The sequence below is a fragment of the Sorex fumeus genome, unplaced genomic scaffold (genome assembly GCF_029834395.1).
Source record: "Sorex fumeus unplaced genomic scaffold, SorFum_2.1 ptg000006l, whole genome shotgun sequence".
In the NCBI taxonomy this organism is placed as follows: Eukaryota; Metazoa; Chordata; class Mammalia; order Eulipotyphla; family Soricidae; genus Sorex; species Sorex fumeus.
This window is the reverse complement of record NW_026606063.1, coordinates 25,605,659-25,623,277: the sequence shown is the minus strand read 5'-3', so window position 1 is coordinate 25,623,277 and position 17,619 is coordinate 25,605,659. Positions and strand designations below refer to the sequence as shown.

The 17,619-nt window shown below is 52.4% G+C and overlaps 1 protein-coding gene across 3 annotated transcripts in view; it reads left to right on the top strand.

Moving 5' to 3' along the window:
- LPIN1 (lipin 1) overlaps positions 1-17,619 on the top strand; it is a 159,157-nt gene that overhangs the window by 83,570 nt on the left and 57,968 nt on the right. For all 3 annotated transcript variants that reach the window (XM_056128498.1, XM_056128506.1, XM_056128489.1), the window contains exons 3-4: positions 16,502-16,702; positions 17,389-17,484. In XM_056128498.1, coding sequence (XP_055984473.1) covers positions 16,502-16,702; positions 17,389-17,484 — 297 coding nt within the window. The remainder of the gene's footprint in view (positions 1-16,501; positions 16,703-17,388; positions 17,485-17,619) is intronic.

The following is a 17,619-nucleotide window of genomic DNA, read 5'->3' as shown; positions in this document are numbered from 1 at the left end:
TGTGTGTTTTGGGTCACATGCATTGGATTTTGGGGAACTTCCCCCCCTCGCCCCCCCGCCGCTCCAGGTTTGCTCCCGACAGTGCTCAGGGGGCTGTAGGGTGCCAGGCTTGGAGCTCCGGCGGCATGCCAAACAGGTGCACTGGCCCTTTGGGCCCCATTTCCTTTCTGTCACCTTTAGGTAATTTATATCCCATACCAATCGATGAATGCCAACGCACAGTGCTCAGGACAAACAGTCCCTCCGCACAGTTCAAGTAAATCACAAGAGTAAGATAAGTTTTTATACACCAATTTCATTTTCATGTTAGTCTTCCTAGTCATTTTCTTTTTTTTATGGGAATCCAGGAATCTGGGGGACCATTTCCAGGGATACTTGGCCAAGCCGTGTGGGTTTGGCAGTGCCAGAGTTAGGGCCGCCAGGGCTGGGTGGCAGAAGGTGGCCAGGGGGTCAGTGCAAAGCTCCCCAGCCGCTGCTGTACCATTTGTGGGATTTCTTAGAAATGGAATATTTTAGCGCTTTGGATGAAATCCACCGTTTCTCTCCTGTTCTATGGGAGCGTGGGAGCTTGATTGGGTCAGCAGGGGCCCGGGGACAACCCAAAAGGAGCCAGCTCCCAACCACGGGCCTGGTGACTTACACACTCCCGGTGACTGGATGTGCTCTCTCCGGAGACAAACTCTTCTGCTTTCAGAGAGTTTTAAAAAGTGGGCATCGAGGACTGGAAAGACAGCCCAGTGGGGAAAGTGCTTGGTTTGCACACAGCTGGCCCTGCTGGGTGTGGCCCCAGTCCCAAACCAAACCAGAAGTGGACATAGACATTCAAGCAATGGTGTATACTTTACTGCGTCTCCAGGACAGTTCATCTGACCTGGCCGGCGCAAGTGAATGCCTCATCTCCGCTCCGTAAGGGTGAGAGTCTAGGAGGGTGGGCATCGGCTGGCCCCTCACCTGTCCTAAGACACTGGAGGGACATAGCAACGCAAAGGAGGATGAGCTGCTGTTGACTGTCCTTACAAGACCACCTAGCTAACTGCCCCTTAGCCCGGTGGTGAAGATGAAATGTTCCCGGAAGGGAAGGCTGGTGTCAGTGCCAGGGCCACAGAGTGTCAACCAGGCACCTGGGACCTAAGCTGGGTGCGCTGCCCGGAGCAGTCTGGGGAGCAGAGGCCAGGCAGGGGCAAACAGACCATTGCAAGCTGGACGCTGGCTGAGGAAGAGGAGGGGCCCTTGCTCAAGGGAGTCCCCTAAACACGTGGATCCTGGTGGCCTTAGCGCTGGAGAAGGAAATGGGTGCCCTGTGCCACCGACTCTGCCTTCCTGTGTTGTGGAACCCCAGGGGCAGCTGGCCTTCTGCCCCTCCCCTGCCCGGGCCCCAAGAGAGCCACAGCAGCGCTGAGCCGAGCAGGTGTGTCTGTACAGCGGTGGCCATCCCTCTGTCCATGCAGTGGACATCGTGCCCGGTGTGTGAAAGCAGACCCTGACGGAGAGGCTGGTGGTGTGTCATTGGCTTTGCTGGTGCCAGGATGCTCAGTGCAGATCTACCAGTCTGCAGGTGGGGGCGAGGCCAGCCGAGCATCGGTGCCCGCGGTGGCTGGTGGTGCTGTGTGCCCTCACCCTGTTGCAGACACTGGGTTCTAGCAGCACAGAGGACGGCCTCCCCCGTGGGGTTTTCAAGTCGGGGCGTTTCACGGGTGCGCCTTAAAACACAGGTCCCGCTGCTCAGAAGGATGGAGGGGGGAAGTGACTTGCAGAAGCCTCTGGAGGCCCCAGCCGTGGGCTCCTGGCAAACTCTCTCCTGGACATGATGCATCTCTTGGGACCCCCCGCCACTGCCCACAGTCCCTGGAGATTGAGGGCCTCCTGCCCCCTCTTCCCGTCCTCCCTCCACCACGTCCTCCAACCCCCATTCTCCTTTCAGGACTCCTGTCCTTTCATGTCACTTGTGAAGTGGCTCAGCCAGTTAAACAGTTCCCGCTGGGGATTTTGTTCTGGGCATTGACTTTGCGACCTTTTTGTTCCTAGGAGACTCTTGCTCTCTTGATCTTTCTTTCTTTCTTTCTTTCTTTCTTTCTTTCTTTCTTTCTTTCTTTCTTTCCTTTCTTCCTTCTTTCCTTCTTTCCTTCTTTCTTTCTCTTTGTCTCTTTCTTTCTTGCTTTCATGCTTTCCTGCTTTCTTTCTCTTTCTCTCTCTTTTTTCTTTTTTTTTTTTTTTTGCTTTTTTGGGTCACACTGGCGATGCTCAGGGGTTACTCCTGGCTCATGCACTCAGGAATTACCCCTGACAGTGTTCAGGGGACTATATGGAACGCTGAGAATCAAACCTGGGTCGGCCACATGCAAGGCAAATGCCCTACCCGCTGTGCTTTTGCGCCAGTCCTTTTCTTTCTTTCTTTCTTTCTTTCTTTCTTTCTTTCTTTCTTTCTTTCTTTCTCTTTCTTTCTTTCTTTCTTTCTCTTTCTTTCTTTCTTTCTTTCTTTCTTTCTTTTTTTCTTTCTTTCTCTTTTCCTTCCTTCCTTCCTTCCTTCCTTCTTTCTCTCTCTTTCCTTCTCTTCCTTTTCTTTTATAATATCTATTTTATTTTATTATTGTTATTTTGCTTTTTGGGCCACCCCTCCGCGATACTTGGGTTACTCCTGACTCTGCACTCAGAACTTACTCCTGGCAGTGCTCAGGGAACATATGGGCTGCCAGAGATCAAACCCGGGTCGACCACGAGTGTAAGGCAAACGCTCTCCCCATTGCACTATCGTTCTAGCTCCAGTTTCTTGATTTCTTATTTATTTTATTAAAACACTAAACTACTTTTGGGGAGGTTTGTTTGGCTTTGAACCACACCCAATGCTGCTGAGGGCTTACTCCTGGCTCTGCACTCAAGGATCACTCCTGGCAGGGCTTGAACCATATGTAATGCCAGGGATCGAACCCGGATCAGCTGTGGGCAAGGGCAGCCTCCGTACTATCACTCCAGACCCCTTCTGAATTTGTTTTTAATTAGGCAACATGTTTATTGAAATAGCATTGATTTATAACAAAGCAATTACACTTAAAATGAGCAAGGAAGGGAGGAGGAGGAGAGCAGGCAGGCAGGCAAGCCCTCTGCCGACTTTTTTTCTTTTCTTTTACTTTTTTATTGAATCACTTCAAGATCGATCCTTACAAAGCCGTTCCTGATGAGATTGCAGTCATACAGTATTCCAACACCCATCTCTTTGCCAGTGTACATTTCCCATCTGTTGACTTCAATACTTCCCACGTTCATACTCAGACTTGCTGTTTTAGCAGCCACATGTGCCCCTTTCAGGAATGGATGCCTGGATGTGTGTGTGTGTGTGTGTGTGTGTGTGTGTGTGTGTGTGTGTGTGTGTGAGCTTCATGCATGAGTGAAGTCCCACGGAACCCAGGCAATGTGGAACTTTGTGACCTTGGACTCTGGGCTCAACAGGACCCGGGAGCAGAGATCTTCTGCCTGTTTCCCCCAGTCTCCGGCGACCCAGGGGTCACAACCCATAAACCATCTCCTGCCAGTGCCAGATAATCTTCTCATTGGCTACCCTCCAGAACTCATGGCTGCTTCTCCTGAAGGGAGCATAAAATGAGGCCCCCATAACCATGCCACCGGACTGCACACCATGCTGTTTTCACTCAGGGAGCTCCAGAGGGGAGTGGGTGAGAGCCCTCCCTGCCCCAAGGGACCCAGCCCCGGCAGCTGATCTCCACTACCCAACTACTGCCAGCTTCCGGGCCGCTCTCCACATGCTCCACATGCTCCTAGCTTCACACATGAGTGAACATATTCCTGGACACATCATAAAACACTCCCTACCCAATTTCCGTAATTACTACATCATAGCTGATGGGGTTTAGACAGTAGACAACAAACCAAAAGCCTCCATCCCTTGGAGAGCCCGGCAAGCTACCGAGAGTATCCTGCCCGCACGGCAGAGCCTGGCAAGCTCCCCGTGACATATTCAATATGCCAAACACAGTAACAATAACGGGTCTCAGTCCCCTGACCCTGAAAGAGCCTCTAATAGGGGAGTGGCAGCATTGGGAAGGATGAATAAGGAGAGGCTGTTAAAAATCTCAGGGCTGGGATGAGTGGAGACATTACTGGAGCCCTCTGGAGCAAATCGATGAACAATGGGACTACAGTGATACAGAGTGTGATAGGAGGACCCCCCTCCCCCCAACCCCAGCAATGCTGCTTCCTTCCCTGCCGTAACCACATCTAAACAATCAAAACCCCCACTGGGTTTCTTGTGTGGGATAAAGACAGTTTGACCATGCTGCCGTGACCAGGTCTTCGTCGTCTGACCTTTAAGGGTTGAGCCCCATCAATCTCGTGGTTTTCCTCTTTCTCCTGTGGCAGTTCGGACACCTGAATGCCCCCTCGGCTGTGAGCTCGCTCCCCGCCGACCCCGTGGCTCCTGGGGCGTTGGTTCAGACTGTGCGCCTCCCTCCCTCTGGAGTGGCTCCCGTGCATTTCACTTCCGAGTTGAATTACAGTCTCTGCCTCTCTGTGCAGAGAGAGCGCCCTTGAACCACGTGCTGGTTTTGTTTTGAGAACATTGAGAACTGGATGGCTGCCATCTATTTTGTTCAAGCTATCGGACCGTTGGTTTGTGTTTTCCTGCTGGGCCTTTCTGATTTATCCTAGTTTCCTCTGCCCAGAAAGGGGGAGGCAGTACGAAAGGCAGGGGAACTCGGGGTCCCGCCGCGGCCACTGTTCTTGCCGTGGCATTTCACTCCGCTGCCTTGTGGTCACACTGGCCTGACCACCCATGTGAACCTGGTGTCCCAGGCTCCCCGGAGAGATGACACTGTTGGTTCCTAGCATAGCGCAGGGCGGTTGAGATTCGCGCCAGATGGACATGCTCATAGATGCGGAGGCAGCTTGCCCGGGGAGGTCTGGGCGGCTTTCTTCCTGGGCTTCAGTTCCGTGAGGTATTCAGGGTTTGGCTCATCATAAATGTGGTGGGTTTCAGGTCTCCCAGCTTTGGAGTAAGACTTTCTCTCCCACGTTGGTGGACATCCTCCCCAAGAGGCCCATTCAAGTTTTGGGCCCTCATCTGGGCCCGTCTTAGCCCTCGTCAGTATCCCTGGAGTTCTTTTTCTTTCTTTCTTTCTTTTTTTTTTTTTTGGGTTCTCTTTCTGGGTCACACCTGGCGATGCACAGGGGTTACTCCTGGCTCTGCACTCAGGAATCACTCCTGGTGGTGCTCAGGGGACCAAATGGGATGCTGGGAATTGAACCTGGGTTGGCGGCATGCAAGGCAAACGCCCTATCCGCTGTGCTATTGCTCCAGTCCTATCCCTGGAATTCTTGGCTGTGCTGTCCAGTAAGAAGTGTGTGCGTGTCAGCTGCACCTACAGCTCCCCCGAGAACCTCAAGAAAGCAAGCTTGGGTTTGGAGGGAGGAGGTGTGTGTGGTGGGGGGGGGGGGGCGGGGGGGAGGACTGGGCCAACAGAGTCAGACACGAAACAGCTGTCAGATTTGCTTGCTCTGAGACCCTAGAATCCTCTCACCCCTGATGTCCTTTCTAGAGAGGAAGGAAAGGGCATGGTGTGGCTGACACGTGGGTGTCATCTGGTTGTTTGTGTTGAGTTGTTGTCTTTCATTTGCTTCTAGTTCAGTCCCGGCAGTCAATGCCAGCACATTCCTTGCTGACACAGGAGAGGGACACTACCAGTCCTCATCCTGGTGGTCCGAGGCTGTTTGCTCTCGGACACGGAGACCTCTGCCACACATACCTTCCCCTTCTTCCTGCTTGCCTCTGCTCCCAGGTGGGGATACTAACCCTGGAACCGAAGACACTTTATCTTAACCTGATTTCTGCTGTCTGGGACATGCATTTAATTTTTAAAAGAAAAAATTTAAGAAGTTTTCTTCCCTCCTTTATCATTAATGCAATGACTATGGTGCAATAGAGCCAAGTATTGTGACACTTGCTTATAACCCTGAGTTAGGTTGCACTGGAGAACACACACTTTGTGGTGGCACCAGGAATCCCAGGCAGCAGAGTTGCTTGAGTTGATCCCAGTATGGGGAATTGTGCTGTGGGTAGAACTCAAGGGCTCATTCTTCAAGATAGGCACTCTCCCTCTCCTTCCTTCCTCTCCCTTCCCTCTCCCTCTCCCTTCTTCCCCCCTCTCTTAGTTTTGGTGAAGCAAGACTGTTTTTATTGTAACTTAGAAAGGTGTGAGGGGGATAAAGGGAGAAGTATGTGTTTAAGAGAGATACAGGCTTCTCTAGAGTGAGAAGTAAGCAAGCAAAGAAACACGCAGGGAGCTGAGTTCTAGGAGAACACGGGTTTGAAGAGCAAACCACGAAGTTGGAAGTCGGTTCTATATCACTGAACTATTTTCCTGTGATACAGTGGGGAGGGTGCCCACCTGGGAGCACACATAGGCCCCCCCCCCATCCCATCCCTGATTCTTCTGTTTCCCCAAGAAAAAGTTATGGGATAATTTTATAAATGTTTTTTTTTTTGGGGGGGAGGGGACCCTACTCAGTGCTTGCTTCTGGCTCATTGCTCAGGGATCATATGTGGTGCTGGGGATCCAATCTGGATTGGCTGCATGAAACCAAGCCTTATCCCCTGTACTATTTTTCTGGCCCCAAGAGCAGGGAATTTTGTTATTTTAATTATTTTACTTCATTATCGAATCACTGTGAGATAGACCCTTACAAAGCTGTTCATGATCGGATTTCAGTCATATAGTATTCCAACACCCATCCCTGCACCAGTGTACATTTCCCAGCACTGAAGTCCCCAGGTTCCCTCCCATCAACCCCCCTGCCTTCCTCTATGGCAGGTGCTTTGCTTTCTGTCTGTCTGTCTGTCTGTCTGTCTGTCTGTCTGTCTCTCTCTCTCTCTCTCTCTCTCTCTCTCTCCTTTTAGGCATTGTGGTTTGCACTATTGATACTGAAAGGTTATCAAGAATATCTCTTTGAATACTCAGATCTGGTCTAGCATCATCCTTCCCGAGTAGGGTATTTTAAACAGGCATTTATTTAAGAATGCAAATGAAGCAATCACCCGGTTGGGGTTAAAGTCAAATGTGTGTTTAGTAGAAAGCAGAAGAAACACTCCTGCAGGAAGGGGCCTAGGGGAGCACTAATGCTTTCTTTTGCCTCTTTTGAAGGTTCCGCACTTTCTGCATCTTCTGTTTGCTCCCATCCTTCTCCCCCGGTGGTGGTGGTGGGGGGCGGGGGGCGCAACACCTGGGGTCTGCGTCTGGCTGGCTCACTCGGTTGTCATGGCAACTATAGATTGTCATGGCACTGGCGGGTTATGATTTTGAATTGTTAAATTATAACAGGAGGTCCCCAGAGCTAACCTATAATTGCTCCCAAGGGAGCGATGACAGAAAGAAGGGGTGGGGGTGGGAGGGACACCTTGCAGGGGACATAAAACCAGGTGGGATTTTTTTCCCCCTCACTATAAATTAGGTCTTGACATCGCTCTGGCCAACATCTGGCTTCGGCATACGGGAGTTTGTCATCATGCTTTGCACTCCCTGTGTTACCTCCCACTCTCAGGATCTCAACTCCTACCACTCACTGCCTCCACCTGGGCCTCCGTCACTTGTTTTTAATGTGGTAAGAGTGGGAGGAGGAAACTATGAGCATGGCTGTTTCTACTGTGCCTGGGCAGTGGTGTTCTGGGTGTCTTCACTCTTGGAGGATGACCACCATACAGCTCTAAACCCTCTCAGACATCCCAGAAATGTGCCCCTCTGACCAGGCACAGTCTCATAGATTTCTCTCTCTCTCTCTCTCTCTCTATATATATATATATATATATATGTACACACACACACACACACACACACACACACACACACACACACACATATGGGCTGAAGCGATAGCACAGTGGGTAGGGCGTTTGCCTTGCATGCAGCCAACATGGCCGACCTGAGTTCGATTCCTCCACCCCTCTCGGAGAGCCCGGCAAGCTACTGAGAGTATCTCGCCTGCACGGCAAAGCCTGGCAAGCTACCTGTGACATATTCGATATTCCAAACACAGTAACAAGTCTCACAATGTTACTGGACCCGCTTGAGCAAATCGATAAACAACTGGGTGGTAGTGACAGTGATTTATATATATATGATAAGGTTCCTGACAACAGTGAAGAATGTTATCAAAGAAAGAGGACAGATGACCGTGTGTATACGAATGTAAATGTTTCCCAGGCTCCAGGAGAGGAGCTAGTGCCCAGACTTAAGCAAGGAGAGCAGATCAGTGGGGTTGGACGGGAGTCTGTCTAGCCCCTGATAGTGGGCAGTGGACATTTCCATCGGGAAGCTGGGCAGGAGGGACTGTTAGGGAGGGGAGGAGGGACTTAGGCTCCGCAGATGAGGAGTTGCTTTCGACGCGTTGTGGGTCAGGTGTCCAGGTGAGGAGCTAAGGAGAGAGTGAGGGATGCAGATGGGGGTGCCTGGGGACCCCTGAGTCCTGATGGATGCCGCTGCTCTCAGAGAAGAGGAACTGGTAGTAGCCCATGGTTAGAGGCTCACGGTCACGGTCACCCCGTTGTTCATCGATTTGCTCGAGTGGGCCCAGTAACATTGTGAAACTTGTTACTGTTTTTGGCATATGGAATACGTCACGGGGAGCATACCAGGCTTTGCTGTGCGGGTGAGATACTCTCGGTAGCTTGCCCCGCTCTCCGAGAGGGGCAGAGGAATCGAACTCGGATCGGCCATGTTCGCTACGTGCAAGGCTAACACCCTACCCACTGTGCTATCGCTCCAGCCCATGGTTAGAGGCTGTGACCACCTTATTTCCCTTCAAGGGAGCCGGCCTGCCCTATTGAAGGGGAGACACATGCTTTCCTGGCTAACATACCCTTGGAACATTCTGGCTGCGAGGACTAGACCAGGCGTTGAAGTCAACGTTTGACCATCGGCATAAGAAATGAGCAGAACAGCCGCCGCCTGGATTGACAGCGGAGAAGCTGGGCCCCAAATAATTCGAATTCCCTGATTTCGTCGGAGCAAATAAGGCTCTTCAAATTGAACTGGCTGTTTATTACCGACGATATCAGTGGACCTCAGGGTCTTTATGTGATGAACTATGTGTTAACTAGTGTGGGTCTCACTGGGGGAAGAATATCCAGAGAGGTGGAAATCCACGGGGATGCTGTCTCACACTGCACACCCCTCCCCATCCCGGGCCCCCCACCCCACCCCCAGTCCCTCCTCACGGACATACAGTGCTCAGCTAAGGTTTGCTGACCTTTGGTTCTTTAGAGGAACTCCCAGCTGCTTGCTCTGCCAGGACAAATAGTCCCCTCCCCGCTGTCCAGAGCCTCTGGAAGCAGAAGTGCTATGACAGCAGGGAGTGGAGGCCGAGTGCTCCCAGCCCGTTGGCCTGTTCCTGTCTGTCTTCAGTTAACCCAAACCCGCCTTTCCCCTCAGCCTTTTACTTCTTCAAACCCAAGTGGAGGAGTTGAAGTCTATATTCTTTAAGAATTTTCCTGGCGTCGGTTTATTGGGAAGAGACCCCTGTAGAGAGGTGGCCGAGAGGGGAGACGGTCCCCTGCCCCTCCAGGAAAGTCACTGGCCCCAAACTTCCCAGCCCCCAAGATCTCTTCTGAGATCTTGTAGCCAAGCCATGTTCTCTCAGAATCCATCCCGAGCCATACCAGTTATTTCTTCCTCATGCCCTTGCATTTAGGAAAGGAAAAGAAGGGGTCAAAGACATGCCAGGTCAAAGTCACTGTCTTCACTTTTGGTTTGGTGCCGGGCTATGCCCGCTTGCTTGAGACTGGCACCTGGGGCTCTGGGATTCCAAAGTGTCCACTCCAGGGGTGTTTCCCCGAGCCCGCTGTGCTGATTCAGTGCATGAATTTTGAGGGCATACACAGGGTCTCCCAGTTGCCAGTACTTTGTATCTCCAGAACCTTCTTCCCCTTGCAGACCTGGAGCTCTTGACCCCCTCAGCCCCCAGTGCCCTAATGATGCTCAGGGTCCCATTGTCTCTTTCCAGACCTGGTCCCTGCCCGGCTCATACAGTCTGGGCCCATCTGTGTCTGGCTCATTTCACTTAGTGTTGTCCTCAAGGCTCATCTGTGTCATAGCCTGTGTCAGAATTCTCTTCCTTTATTTTTTTTAATTTTATTTATTTTTTTGCTTTTTGAGTCACACTCAGCGATTCTCAGGAGTTTTTATTCCTGGCAGAGCTCTGTGGACTATATTGGATGACTATATTGGATGCCAGGTCGGTTGCATGCAAGGCAAATGCTCTACCCACTGAACTACCTCTCCAGTCCCTCTTTATTTTTGGTCTCAAAGCTTATTCCTGGCTCTGTGCTCAGGGATCACCCCTGAAAGGGCTAGTGGGTACCATATGCAATTCAGGTGTGTGTGGTGGGGGTGGTGGTGGTGGTGGTGGTGCTTGGTCTAAACTCAATTCTAAGATTGGCTGCTATTTATTTGTTAATTTTTAAAAGTTGTTTATGATTTATTACACTCACTATTCCATCACCAATCCCACCATGATTACATCGTCCCTCCACCATTATTTCTAATTTTCCCAACCAAGAGCAGACCCTAAATAGCTTGAGCAAATTGATGAACAACAGGAGGACAGTGCGGTGCAGTGGTTGTTGTAAATAATTCACTAAAAATGATCAAAAAAGATTTCCTTAGAAGAAAGTCTGTGAAGATTGTTGTATCTCAGCCTGGAGCCATTGAGCCCTTGTGTACGAGATTACTAACGTTTTGTTTCAGGTTGAGCCTTGTGTGCTAATATTTTCTTAATTGAGATTGGTCGCCTTCTACTTTACAGTCCATCCAGTGTGGTGTGTTACTGCTGGAATATCAGTGGTATAGAGTTTGAGATGTCGCTTCAGGGATTCTAAAATTTTGGATGGGGTGGATACAACCGGGGTTAAATTTTGAACTGGATGGTGACTTTTGCGTCCAGAGGCATCTCTGCAGCTTGTTGATCTCTTTCGAGATTTATTTATAAGTCTCTGAATCATGGTCAGTTAATGAGCTTATATGGCACCAGGGTCAGTTCTTGGTGCCTAGAAGAACATGGGGATGCCGGGAGGTTGCCCATCCCTGACTCCGTTAGACCTGGAGAATTTTGGTCATGCACTCAATGGTTAACAATTATGGAGTTGCGCTTTCTCTCCTTGTGTCTTCCTTCAGACAGAGCAAGTTCTAGGTTTGTGAATGAATTATTCGGCAGAGCGGGGAGCTAATGATACTCTGATTATTTCTGGTCAGAAATAACACAGGGCGGTTCACGTGGTCCGTGCGTTGGGAAGAACATGGGATTGGGCAGATGGGATGGGCTGATCCCTGGTTCCATTTCTGGCCTGGGTGGCAGCTAAGTCACATACTCGTCCTGGGTTTACTTCTCTAAAGGACGGGTGTTGGAATAGCTAAGGGGTCTGGGTCCCGCTGGTTTTGACACTCTTGGACTCTGTGACATGCCTTGGGATATGCCCCTGGTCACAGGAGGACTGCTTTGTTTATTGGGTTCAGAGGACAGAGCCCTTGGACAGGGTTCAAAGAGGCCCTGTGGTGGCTCAGAACTGGGGAGATCCTCCCTTATCTTTGCCCAGCCAGAGCTGTGGCATCTGGTCTTCGAGACCAGTGTCATGGAAAGAAGACATCCTGTGAAGAACGTCGCTTCCGGATCAAGAATGAGGTCCCGGGGGCCCTTCCACTTTCTTTGGGGCTGTGTTATTGGTGGTGGTCCCCAGCGGTGCGGGGTAGGGGAAGTAGCTGTGTGTCCTGGCTGAAGAGCACAGCTGAGGGGGTATCGTGGGGACTAGAGAGAGGCTGTTTACATTTTCATACCCCTAGCAGGGCTCAGCCTACTACCCTGGGGGCTCCTACTTGACAGACCCCCAAGAGGGGGCTCCAGAACCCAAAGATCCCATTTCAGGCCTGTTGGCCTAACTGTGAACGTGGGCGTTCACCTCACTGAACATTGACTTCTCCTTGGGTCTTCTGTGAAGGGCCCCAGGATAGCTACAGGTGATTATAAGAATCCGGTGAACCTGAGATCCTGTCTAGGGAGGGGGTCCAGCAGAAGGGCTGCTGCTTCTCCTTCTCCTCCTCCTCCTCCTCCCTCTTCCTCCTTCTCCTTCTGTTCCTCCTCTGAACCTGAGATCCTGTCTAGGAAGGGGGTCCAGCAGAGGGCTCCTTCTTCTCCTCCTCCTCCTTCCTCTCCTCCTCCTCCTCCTCGTCCTCTTCCTGCTCCTGCTCCTCCTCTCTTCTCCTCCTTCTCCTTCTTCTTCTTCTTCCTCCTCCTCCTCCTCCACCTCCTCCTCCTCCTCCTCCTTCTTCCTTCCTTCTTCCTTCTTCCTTTTTCTTCCATCTTCTCCTCCTCTATTTATGGTCCAGTTTCAGTTTCAGTCATAGACTATTCCAATACGCATCCCTACTGTTTCCATCCTGCCCCCAGAACCCTTCCCCAGCCTGTTTCTATGGCAGGCACTCCCCTTCTCTCTCTCTCTCTCACTCTCTCTCTCTCTCTCTCTCTCTCTCTCTCTCTCTCTCTCTCTCTCCTCTCCCTCTCCCTCTCCCTCTCCCTCTCCCTCTCCCTTTCTCTTCTTTATCATATTTGTTCCCTTACCTGTTTTTAGCACACAGTTGCACACACTACACAGTTCTTATCCAGAGTCATCATTTCCAACTATTGTTGAGAAGGGCTTCTTTTTCATTTTGCTTCTGGGCCTCACCTGATGAGGCTTCTGGCTCTGGTGGGCTGAAAGGACCATGTGGGATGCTGGACACGGAAGCCTGTTGGCTGTGTGCAAGGCAAGCTCCTTCCCGCTGCAGTATCTCAGCTGCCACAAGGGCTCCTTCTGCTGCCTGTGCCCCGCTGTGGAGTTCGAGGCTTCCCTTTCTTGCTTCACAAAGACTTCGGCATCGAGGGCCATACTTAACGTCATTAAGCCATTTCAGCCCGTTTGGTGTCCTGTTCTGCCAGGGTTCCCGAGAGTTCTTCTTCCTCCCTTTCATATTATACATTGTTTTAAGGAGCTGGACCCTACCTGCTCTTTGCTGAATGTAGTTAAACCTACACCTCTAAGCCATCCTTACCATAGCCTTCGAGGTATTGGGGGTGCTGGACACTGGGCTGGCGCCCTTTGGAGGGAGGCAGGGGGTAGTCTCCAGTGCGTTTCCTGGAGGCCAGCTGGCTTCCTTCTTGGGGGGTAGGAGGTGAGCCTGCAGTCGGGGTGCAGCTCGCTGTCTTGCTCTACGGCTGCTGAGAGCTTTCCTGGGGTGAGGGGGGGAGGATGGAGTTTCTCCTGGCTGTACTCAGGGCTGGAGATCAGGGATCCCTGGTGGCAGAGCTCATGGCACTATTTGCGGTGCCACCATCTCCCCTTATGCAGGGGCCTTCCCGTTTGTCTCTCTCTGGCCCTTTCCCAGGCTCTTTAGGGTTATTTTCTAGGTCGCTGGCCTGTTACCGGGAAGGAGATTGGAATCAGCAGTTTCCTTTAGCCTCCTACCCCTACCCTTACCCCCATGCATAGTATTTGCACCCTGAGCTCCCAGACCTCAGCTTCCTCATTTGTAAAGGGAATGTCATGGTCCCTTCTAGTCACTTGATACAGGTTAAAGGGGACACTTCCAAGTGGGAGCTTCTGTTTGTTTTTTATCTATCTATCTATCTATCTATCTGTCTGTCTGTCTGTCTGTCTATCTATCTATCATCTATCTGTGTATCAATGTATCTATGTATATATGTATATATTATACTTATATAAGAACTTATTATCTAGTTCTTACTCTGGAGAACCTGGCAGGCTATCGAAAGTATCCTGTCCGCACGGCAGAGTCTGGCAAACTCCCCATGGCATATTCAATATGCCAAAAACCAATAACAATGATGGGTCTCATTCTCCTGACCCTGAAAGAGCCTCGAATGTGGCACTTTCTAAAATCTCAGGGCTAGGATGAAGGAGACATTACTGGTGCCTGCTTGAGGAAATCAATGAACAACAGGATGATAGTGATACAGTGATATATATACATACACACATATATATATAATTTTTATTGGTGAAACACCATGAGGTACAGTTGTAGACTTATTATACAATGATCGAGTACTCATCCCTCCACCAGTGCCCATTTTCTACCACCACTGATCCCAGTATCCCTCCTGTTTGTTTTTTAACTGGAAAGGACCAGGCTCTGTCCGTGTCCCCAGGAGAGTGGGGGGTGGGGGAGGGGAGGAGAGAGTAACATGCCTCAGGGGGAGAAAGGAACAGAGGCGGCTGTAAGCAGAGGTCAGCCGGGTGCTTGGAATCACAGACGGGGCCCGGGTAGGTGTCCCTGGTGGGTGGACCCGAGCAGGGCTGAGGCTCAGTCATCCATTGGAAGTTGAAAGATCCGATGTGTTGGCCTGTGGGACCTTGTGGGCACACGGGAGCAGTGTCATGTGTCAGACGAGGAGCAGGACAGGAGCCAGGACTGACCCTCTGCAGTGTAAGGGCAGGACAGTCCAGCCCACACCCTGGCTCGGTGCCGGGCAGGAGCATGACCCGCAAGGTGGGCTTTATGGGAGGGCCGTGGACAGGTGTGGGCCTGGTAGGCACAGCATCCGCTCCCTCCTGTTACTAGGATCCCCATGGCTACTGTCCCTGCCTCCTTGTCCCTGTTGGCAGCCATCCTCCCTCTTCCTGCCTTCCAGTTCTTTCCGGCCCATCTATCCATCATCTTTCCTACATCATGGAACATTGGCTTCATCGTGACCTTCCAGCCTCACTCAACGCTTCCAGGGCCTCTGGGCAGTGTCTGAATCTCCTCTTGTGATTGAACACCTTTCCTAGAAGCATCTTCTTGTCTTCTGCACCCCTTACCCACTGCATCCCCCCACCCCCACCCCCAGCCTTCTAGCTTTCCTCCATTCCCGCCACATACCCCCTGTGTGCGTTGCCCTTGCTTCTTACCTTCGTCTGAGCTTTCCATAGCTGTCACTTCCAACAGCAAAGCAGCTTCCTGGGGATTTAGCTTTAAGGGGGTGGATGTAGTGTGTCATGTGGGAGCCCCAGAGTTTTCTGCCTGGCACCTTTGGTACCGTGCCCCTCGCTGTGGCATGGCCAGCTGGGACCCTGATGACCCCCAGCACCATGAGACCTGAGTCCTGAGCCCTCAGACCCACACCGCTGGGCACATAACCACCAGGAGTGGCCCCAGGTCCCGCGAGCACCATGGGTGTGGCCCCTGGTAGAAAGAAAGCTGCCAAGCAAACACACTCAGCCAAGCTGCCACCTGCTGTTCTGGCCCGTTGGCCTCTCCCTGGTTGGCAAGCCCGTGCACGTCTTCTGGGGACAGGAACTGGATCTTTGTATCAGTGTCCCCAGCAGCGGGCCCTGTGCTGAGTGGACATCCTGGCTCTTTGCCCAGAGGAGCTCAGCTGATTAGCTGGGCCTGCGCTCTGCTCTCCAAAGCACGGGTGTCCCCTGGGGGCAGCGGAGAGAATCAGGCGGGCAGAAGGCGGGGACCAGGGTGGAGAAGGCGCCACCAAATCAGAGGCATCTTCTGGTGTGTTTTGTTTTTCTCTCCCACTAATAATAGTATGAACCGTTGACACAGTTGGCAGAATCCTGGGAGGGATAAAACAAGGTCTCTGTCTTGTTTTGGTGGCAGGGCCCCACCTAGCGATGCTCAAGGGTCAAGGGTTACTCAGTAATTACCACCAGGTGCTCAGGGGACCATCTGGGATGTCGGGGATTGAACCCAGGTTGGCTGTGTGTGCAAGGCAAGTGTCCTACTCGCTCTACTATTTATGGCTCCGGACCAGCTTTTTAGAAAATTCTATTTAACTTTAAGAATTTTTATTTTATTTTATTTTTCCATTTTAAGCACTGTGATTCACCATACCGTTACTGGTAGGGTTTGATGGGTGCATTGTTCCAGCACCACACCCTCTCCAAGAGAGCCCACTTAGCACCATACCCTCCCCAGAAAGCCCACTTCCCTACCCCATTGTGGTCCCAGGCTACCCAGGATCCTACATTCCCCCCGATCCCAGGCACCCCTCAACCCCCAGCTCAGTTCTCTAGATCAGCTGTCAGGTCCTGTGGCCTTTGGGTGCTGTTTCCTTACCACCCTTCTTTATGGCCCCTCTCTGAGACAGATCTGCCCCTCTTTTCTGGCTGACTGCCCTCAACATGATACCCTCCAGATCCATCTGTGAAAACAGTCTACACCCCACCATTTTGACCACACAAGACACAGGCAGCAGAATCACTGGGCGTGAGGGGGCTGCGGCTAGGAGGGGCCTGTGCCTGATACGGGGGGGAGAATCAGGCCTTGGGGCCCGAGAGAGAGGGGGCAGAAATGGGCAGTGGGGATGGATGGGTGCTGGGGAGCCCACAGGGCCCCAGCCCGGGGCGGGGGTCATCAGGCCTTTCCTGGCATCCTCCCCTGACCCCTGCCACAAAATGCCAAGCCGGCAGCTTCCCTACCGTGGCTTTCCCCACGTTCACGGGCCTCTTGGTTCTTCCCAGGCGCAGACCATGAACTACGTGGGGCAGCTCGCGGGCCAGGTTTTCGTCACCGTGAAGGAGCTCTACAAGGGCCTGAACCCCGCCACGCTCTCGGGATGCATCGACATCATCGTCGTCCGCCAGCCCAATGGGAGCCTCCAGTGCTCGCCGTTCCACGTGCGCTTCGGGAAGATGGGGGTGCTGCGCTCCCGGGAGAAGGTGGTAAGTGCCGGGGAGCCGGGGTGGGGGAGGGGGTGTGTGGCTGGGGGGAGCTTGGGCATGGGCCGCCCCCAGGCAGACGCGAGCCTGGCTCTTCCACTCCCCTGATGGACGGATGGATGGTGTCTCTGTGGGAGTCTCCCGAGTGGCCAGGGACCCTGCTGGTCATTCCTCGAGGGTCTGGGTCAGGGCCTGTCTGACGGCACAGCAAGAGCAGGAGGGGTTGAGCTGGGGGGAAAGTTGGAGCCTCACCAGTCTACACAGCTGCTGTGCCTCGCTCATTGTTTGTGGCACCTCTGAGTTCTGGGGACGGCGGGGGGGGGGGGCGGTGTCACGGTCTCAGCTGGGATAGTCCCAGTGATGCCAAAATGAGGGTCCTATATGACGGGGGCAGCTCCAGAGATGGGGGGCCCGGGTGGGTATTGCCTCCGAGGTCACCCTGCATCACCTCTGATGCTTGTGGTTGTGAGTGTGTGGGGAGTCAGGGTGTGGGGCTGCGGCCGTGTGGGCAGTAAGTAGCCTGTGACTTGATGAGGGGGGTTGGAGCATGCCCAGCCTGGGGCACTGGCTGAGGTAGGGGACCAGGAGGTGCTCCCTGGGGGAGGTGACTCAAGGTTTGGGCAGAAGATGTGGGTAAGATGTGGGTGGTGCTGAGTTCCTGTTCTCTTAACCGTTGGCCCTTCCTTCAGGTTGACATTGAAATCAACGGGGAGTCTGTGGATTTGCACATGAAACTGGGAGATAACGGAGAAGCCTTTTTTGTTCAGGAGACTGATAACGACCAGGTGAGGAGGGTGGTGTGGGCCGCGGCCATTGGTCCCGGGGACCAGGAAGTGTGAGTGTGTGTGTGTGGGGGGGACTGGAAGTGGGCACTCGGCCGTGTGGACGGTGGCAGCCTCCCTGTGCTGGGCGTGTGGTCA